The 8,818-nt window shown below is 31.9% G+C and overlaps 1 protein-coding gene across 1 annotated transcript; it reads left to right on the forward strand.

Annotated features, from left to right (window-relative positions):
- Window positions 1–585: 585 nt before the first annotated feature.
- On the forward strand, window positions 586–6,228 carry LOC125067298. Its single transcript, XM_047675806.1, has 9 exons — window positions 586–701; window positions 1,053–2,418; window positions 2,814–3,003; window positions 3,195–3,329; window positions 3,447–3,543; window positions 3,655–3,753; window positions 4,369–4,517; window positions 5,105–5,278; window positions 5,712–6,228. The coding sequence occupies exons 1-9, from the start codon at window positions 699–701 to the stop codon at window positions 5,851–5,853; spliced, it is 2,355 nt and encodes a 784-aa protein (XP_047531762.1). The 5' UTR covers window positions 586–698; the 3' UTR covers window positions 5,854–6,228.
- Window positions 6,229–8,818: the final 2,590 nt, after the last annotated feature.

An 8,818-nucleotide genomic window follows, 5' to 3' on the forward strand; every position in this document is an offset into this window, starting at 1 on the left:
TTACAATAGCGTATCCCATACAGTGGATGCAAGATCTCGTCACACGAAAATATTCGTATAGTATACCGAAGACCCGTTGGGACCACTGGTGAAGAGGGCCTAAATTGCGTCGGCGACTACAATCTGAAAATAGTGTTCCGTTGTAGAGATGAACAGATAATAAACAGACTGGTCGATATCATCCAAAGCCGCCATGGATCCAGAATCCCAAGTAAAATAATACCTCTTGAAGGACACTTTCCGGATACCCGTCTAAAATCTACGACTTTTTACAGACAGATATTGCGTATTAATAAAACAAACAAACAACGATAAAAAAATAGCAATACTGAATCCTCCAACTTAAATCGTAAAGCTGCCTGGTATTAAAATTTTGGAGGCAAAAAACAAAAAAAAAATTAAAGATAGATTCACCTTTGGATAAAGGACCTTTGGGGATACAAACATAATAAAAAAAGTATGACATTCAAGGACTCGTAATTCTAATAATTTAAAAAGTATGTTAGTCTTTTTTGAATATAAACTTTTTTATATTATTTTATAACAAAAACTTTTCATTCCCAATTTTCCTTGTTCAAAGTGTCATGGCCCGTCAGAATTATACGTAAATATTAGCAAATACTGAATACGCTGTCTCGTGGTTGCACTACAGTTATGTGATATGATTCAATGTAATTTTTGGTCCAAATTTTATAATTATGGTAAGTTATATCAGATATATAATCATTGACAAACATTCTACTCACCAATATTAAGTGCAGCGGATTTTAACACAAACAGACTGAGTTATGTCATTAAAATTGGATAGTTCAAATATACTTTTTACTAAATTTATTGATAATTAGACTTTATTTGTGACTTACTTCAATGGAAAGCAATGCATACATAAAATAATCTAAGGTAATCTATACCTCGCCCTTTTAATTGAATACTATTGTACTGTAAATGCAAACATGATGTTGATTTGATACTTACGTTCATAACATTTACATTTAAGTTAGCGTTACTTTTGGAAAAATATCGCGAATAATATACTATAGTTTGTTTTATAGGAAAATGAAGTCGAAGACATTGTAGGTGACGTTAAATATACCGACTCCCAAAAAAGTGTGACCACGTCAGCGCTATATTCACTAGATTTTACAGACAGCAGTTCAGACAAAAATAATTCAACTGGTAAAGATACATACGTCATAGATTATGATAGTGACGATAGTGACAAAACATTCCAAGTGCATAAAAGTGAGAGCAAAATAAATTTAACAGATAAAGAATCGATTTTAAATGTAAGGCAAGATTCTAAAGCTACCAATCTAGTATACTCAATGGACAAGTCCGCTGGCTCAAGCTTACCAGTATGTAATATTATAGCTCAGGAGATATTCACACAAACCAGCAAGACTATTATTGAACTGGCTCAAAAAGACACAAAAAAACCAACAGAAAACACACTGGAAACACAAACTTCATTTGTATCTATAACCGAAAACAAATCAATAGCGTACAAAATACATATACTTGGAAGAAATTGTAGTTATAATAGTGATGAACTGAGAGAAATACAATATACAAATGAAAATCTGTGTAAACAAAATATTCAAAACATACAAAACTATAGCAATAACGTGATTTTAACGAATACTTTTGAAGACACCGCCGCAGTTTTCTGTCTATTAGAAAAAGACAAAAACACAGATGTAAAGATTGTAGATAAGTCAGCTGCAGACGTTATTCGTTTCATTGAAGATGAATCAAAGGAAAATGCGGAAAAAAAAAGTCCAGTTACAACCCATGACAGCTACGCCAGTGAGTTTGAATCAAGTAATTTTGACTCTGATATCGAAAATGATTCTTTGATGGAAAACGAATATTTTGATAGTAAGACTAAGAGTAGAGACGATAACAGTGAAACGAGTGAGATGATGAATTCTATTGACAGTGACGTTGAAGAACTGTATAATAAATTATCAAAGAGTCCTCAGTTATTATCACCAATTTTATCGGTGGAACCGCCTATCCGTAATTTTGGCCTATTGTCACCACTAACAGAAGAAACAGTCCAGAAGAAAGAGAGTATAGTTGACGTAACGCCAAGTCTACAAACATTAACTAAAACTAGCGAGTACAGCGATAACGATACCCTCTTTGAAAACAATGCCAGCGTGAAAGTATCATTATTCTCAGATCGCGACAGCGCAGAAGAGAACAACCATTTAAAATTGCCTCCTATTTATAAAAATGAGTCATGTCCAAGTCCCCATCTAAATTTTTTATTTACCTTAAATAATCAAAAACATATCGAGAAAACTGGCATGCTGCCTTCCTTATACGAGAGACAGAATGAACAAATTGATAGATGGGAAATAGGTACAAAAAATTTAGCATCCGGTGAAAGTCCGCATATAAACAAAAGTAACGGTAAGTATTTATTTATAAGGATAGTACAGATAATTCGAGGAGGTGGTACTTTTGATACTCTCAATACACGAACATTTTTCATTCCACCGAAAACACCATTACTGATATTAATTTAGACTGTAGAAACAGTTCTACATTGAAACAATAGGATTGTAGTATGTCTGAGATTCAAATTAATATCAAACCATAATTATGTATGATGATTTAACAAAGAGCGTAATTTATTATCCATCCAGAAAAGGAGATTGCATAATAGAATAAGTATAGTATGGAATATTCATAGACAATATTTATTATTATAGAAGTAATTTATATTTATTTATCTAATATGAGCTTCGTAATATCATTTGCCGATCCTAAATAGTGTCTATCTAATGTTTTATTTTACATTTTAGGACCAATGAAGATTACAAAAGAAAATATTCACTTACCTTCAATTCATTTAGAAGGGTTGCCTAACAACACTAGCAACAGAACAAATTGTTTTACATCAAGTATACAACAATCTTCAATCAATGGTTCCTTCGATATAATCAGTATTCAAGGAAAAATAAAGGAGCTTAAAATGAGTTCTAATAAAACAAGGTTTGTACAAAGTAAAGTAGAAAAAAATTGCCGTTAAATAGATCTCATATTTAATTCATTTGCTTATTAACTTTGTCGGTTACATTCATTAAATACATTTAAAAAAAACCCTTGACTATTAATCTTGGCCTTTTAAAAACTTATAAATAATTATTGCTCATAAAAATATAACATTTGCCTTCTGTGAACAGGCCTAAATACTCAAGCAGAAGTGGATCGCCTAGTAGCTTGTCGTCTCCGAATGAAACCCGGATATGCGACACAGCTGAAAAAGCATGTGACGTTTTCTGCGCTGAACTACTACGTAGACTAAGATCATCATCTTGGTAAAATTTGAATTCTAAATCTAACTTAAATATGGAAAATTTTGGAAAAAAATATGTTAAAAATTCTGTTGATAACTATTGTTAATTTGATTATATATTTATTTAATCATTTTCTAGGCTCGAAATAAAAGAGACATTAGAGGATTTACCAAGAGCTTTTGAAAAATTTTGGTCCGTTGTCACGGAAAATCGCATTGCTGATTTAATAAGACAGGTATATAATTCATCTCGTTCGCTTTTCTAAAATCTATTTGCAAAATAACGATAATTATATATTAACGATATATAAGATCATTATATAACCATAATTATAATATATTGTCAGGTGTCGTTGCACATAGAGTCTCCGCGTACGCAAGTCGCGCGTGCAGCTTGCAAGACACTCGCGGAAATATTAAAAAACACCAACTATACTAAAAAACCCGTAAGCTAATATTTCTTCTATAATATATAATGTAATATAATAGGCATAAGTCACCTCATCTGTTAGGAAGAATTCAGAGCAGGATTTTGTTATCAAACTATTTCATTGGGCCTTTACAGATATTACAAGTGTCAATTTTTTTCCCCAATATGTATGATTCCTTACAATTTATCCATCGAGCACAAAATAAAAATATAAAACTTAACCCCAATAAGTTGAATACATTAACCGCTCCAGAAATCTTTTGGCATTCCACACGGCAGCGTCCTCGGTCATTCAATATTCCTAATTTATGGGAATAACCTAACCTCTACCAAAGAGATTTCCAAAATTGTGAAGTGAGCACTCATTATATATAGATTACGGCCTACTGTTTAATAAAAAAAAAGTGGATACACATGTGACAGAACTTCAATGTAATTTCATTTTAACACATGTAGGTTTCCTGGCGATGTATTCCTCCGCCGCCGAGGATGAGATTTATTATAAATACTAATAAAGCGCACAAAAATTATGTAGTGCTTGCCTGGGTTTGAACCCGCAATCATAGGTTAAGATGAACTTCCATTTCGGCTCATAGGTAAACTAAATAATTGAGAATAATATTATATGTAGGACTTTTACGAAGCTATGTCAACGTTACTGACGAAGACTGGCAGCTACAATCGGCCCGTGAGGCGTGAAGCAAATGTTGCTCTGGACGACATCGTTTGCAGTGTTGACGTCACGCACTGTGTCGCCGCCATCTGTGTTTATGGAGTTGGGTAATGTACAAAAATATATACTTATGTAATTTTCATTCTACGCTGTCTTTATTTTTAATAATAATAATGTGTACTGGACGGTATTATATACTTTACGTGTAAGTAATCGTCTAGTTTGAGTCTTATATTTTGCATTATCAAAAATCCAAACAATATTGTCAATTTTTGTAAGGTATAATCGAAATGCGTTACGCTAACCAGCCCAAGACTCAAAGCCATTACGAATTAATTATTGTTTACATTACATTTACATATTGCCTGTATGTATTCATTAGACAAACCAACGACAATAATCCTGGAGTTGATCGATCAGCTCATACTAACGATAGTATTGTAAGCACCCATAGGCCAAGAGGCCCACATAGTTTTAGATTTGTTGGAGGAAGATATTATTGGAGTTGCGATACATGAAATATTTTCATCAATTACAGTTTCTCGTGAATTTAAAAAAAGTTTGAATGTCTCCAAAAGGATCATAGTTGTTCTGAGGCCATCATAATATATTTTCAATTATCAGGACTTTCAATACTATAATTAGTATTTGGAACAACTCCGATAAAATGAATAAGGATAAATTTAAATTCCAGTCACAAGAGCGTACTAGTCCGTTGCTCATCCGCTCGTCTCCTCGTTGTATGTTGCGCCCTCGCAGAAGGAGGCCGACAGATCTTGCGCACGCGCCCTCCATCCGCTGCAGCAGCACGGAGACACGCTTTACGCTCACTCGCGGAACTACTACAAGACAAAAATACTGACACGAGGTATATTCGACAAAGCGTATTTGATACTTAAATCACCGACATTTATAGCAACAAATAAATGGAAACAGCAGCTTTAAAAAAGTCTAGTGATGAAAGGGCCAATATAACCCTTTTATCTGGTAGTCATTTTTTAATACAGAATGGGCAGGCGAACGGTCAATACACTACTTGATGGTAAGTGGTCAACGACATTAGATATTTGCGATATCAGAAACATTAACCATTCCACACATCGCCTTGATAACAAAGATGCAACGTCCCATGTGCATAAACTTACACTGGCTCGCACAGCATACGCAACGAATTAATATATATGCGTGAATATAGTAAAATACAAGTATACTTCTATGTATAATTATGTTTTTGTGAATTAATTCCACAGTAAAATAAACCCGACAATTCTTCAAATTTGTCTAAGAATTAACTTTTCTAGGAAATACGCTGAACGTCTATATGCAATATTAAGACCACTTCCGAACTTCGAAGCGTACTTCCTAACGGATGTGGACGTAGAACTTGCTTCAAAACACATGAAGAAATATGATCAGCTGTTAAATAACTCTAAATCCAGGTGACTGCTACCAGGTGCCTCGAGACATGATGATTCGTTTGCTAGTACATAATAATCAGCATTTGTATTTATACCCATGACATTTATAAAAAATAAAAAATAAAATGGTGTCGTCATTACTTCAGTTATTAAATCTTAACTAAGAAAAATTCTTTTCAAATTTAGAAACATCGCATAACGTATTGAATTAAAAAGTTTTTTGTTGTTAATATAATATTATCTATTTAATAAAAATAGTAGCTATAGTATGTACGCCACGGTATTTTTATCAAAGCCGCATGTACACTGACGTAAACGTTGATACTTTAAATATATATATTTTTAATCGGTATTGTGAATTGTCTGTGTATCTGATATTAAATGATCAATATAATCTTAACATTGTTTTTCTTAAATGAATGTGTACGGTCAAACATTATTTTTGAAGTATTAAATGTAATGACAAAGGTGCGTGGTGCTTATTGTAATATCCTAATGGCTGAATAAAATTAATGCTTTAGGTATGAGAATTTATTTCCTACCCACTGTCACTAATTCGTAAAAAATGTAATTTGACCTGAGAAGAACTGACGAAAAACTGGGTGGGTTTTGTCAAATTTGTGAATAATTAAAATTTTCGATATGTAAATTAAATAGACGAAATCTATAGTTCATTCTCAAGGTATGTCTCAAATCAAAATGACTGATGATAAATATTACACAAAAATACATACTATGCCCTTTGATATATCCTGATATTTATATATATTCATAACTATTAATGCACAATTAAAACTACTTAGTCCAGAAAGCTATAATTTGGCCCAGAAAGCTATAATATAATTTAACGTTTAATGAAATTTGTTTTTTGAATATTTCCACTTTAGGAGCGAAATGGGAAGGAAAACCTGTATGAATTTTTACATTTTGACATTATAAAGAAGTTAATGAATATTATACGATATAACGACGAAGATGAATTCGCTGGTCAAACAATCTTTATAATGAACCTTAATGGTTTATTATAACGATTGTTTTAAAATTCAGAAGTATAAACAAAATGAAAATGATCGCAATATATTATAAATAATAAAGAAAAAATAATGAATACTTATGAATATATTTTATGCCTACACAAAATATTGAATTGTAGCCGACATGTAGATATAATTTGATAATTGCATAACTGTTTATGTTACAAAGATTACCAAATGCGTAGTAATTCATGTTTTTAATACGTGTAAGATATATCTCTTGGTTTGTTACATAACGTTATCTGTTTGTTTATTAAAGGTAATTTTTGATAAAATTTTGTTGAAATAATTAATTATAGTATAACCTCCTTAGTTTTTTTTAATGATATTTAGTGAATTATATCTTAACCGAAGATCGCGGCTATCAATCCGGCCAAGCACGACTTAATTGTCAAGTGATTAATTTTTTTTTTTTTTTATTCATTTGAGGCTCAGTCGCTAAAGATAACAGCCATACATACATACATATAAAATTATTTTCTAATACGAGTGGCCTTATTCCAGCAGTGGGAAATAAGCGGACTATTGATGGCGAAAAACTTAATCTCGTAAATATAAAGAACTTTGTAATTACCAAATAAATCATATCAATATAATTACACCTGAGATGAAAAATACATACAATGATTTAACATCGATACTATGTATGACTTTACATTACTAAAATGAAAATATGTATTGAACCAGTAAATTATATAATTACAGATTTACACGCGAATATTACAATCCCAACTCTACAAACGTAAACAATTACATTTCATATATTCCTTTGAGAAATTGGTAACGTCTTAAACTAAACAAAACTCTACGTGATTCGTAGACGTCTACGAAAACGAATTTAAAAATAGAACACTTTAAACATGATATCAACCGTTACATTTATGAGCATGGTATACGATATTATTATTTAATAAAGTAGTTTTTTCTGGTAACATCTACAATTTTGTCGTAAGTAAATTGTTTTTATTCCCTTATCGGAAGATGTACTTTTCCCAAGTTTTATATTGAACTTGCGACCTTTTGTAAGTCGCATTGTTTAATGGGTTAGTACGTCGATATTGTTTATCCTTTATAATATAAATATTTTCAAGCGATTGAAACGCCTTGTGGGCGTAGTGGCTAGTTTATAAGGCTGCCGGTCTTGAGGTCCTGGGTTTTAATAACGGTCGCTAAAGCCGTTGCCGTCGCAATCTCGCGCCTAATATTTGTGTGGTTATATTGAGTTTTAATAAAATATAGGGAAACATAATAAGCTTAAGTATACTATGTACTACACAGATGATCAACAGGGCAAGATTTATAGACGTGTTAGATAAATAAAAATTATACAACTATGAATACGACAATTTTTATTAAATTCTAATCATATACTATACAAACTTTATATAAAAGACGGCGTACTTGAAACCCTTGACTAGGAATTTCTTTTTTATTTCCTCTTTTTTTTTCAAATTATCACATTTTGGCACAAGCCAAGTCTATAAAAATATTTGTTTAAATTTCATTTGGTCTTAATGAGGAAACCTTATATATAAAGATAGTGTCACTCTCTACAAAAGAACTAAAATACATATCAAACAGAGACATCCCTTATACTTAGTTGACAATCTGTAACTTTGATATGTTAAATTTTGTTCCAAATAATGGATACAGTCTCAGGGTATAGTCAATAAATTACTTTTCTATATACAATGGATCGCAATACAATAATATTACTGTGACGTCCTCGCATACGCGTCTAAATACTCCATATTACGTGCTGTTTTTCAATTCTTATTAACATCAAGTTAGCAACACATGACGTAAACATTGCGTATACTACTAAAGGGCTTGATCTCTTAAGTGCGAATGTACCGAGCGAGTGCATTTGCACTTATAAAATATAGTTACGACTTCTTTACGTTACGGTGTGACGCGTAACGTATACGCGTGTTTAATAGTATTTTCATAATTTGC

Source organism: Vanessa atalanta, chromosome 11, assembly GCF_905147765.1.
Source record: "Vanessa atalanta chromosome 11, ilVanAtal1.2, whole genome shotgun sequence".
Classification (NCBI taxonomy): Eukaryota; Metazoa; Arthropoda; class Insecta; order Lepidoptera; family Nymphalidae; genus Vanessa; species Vanessa atalanta.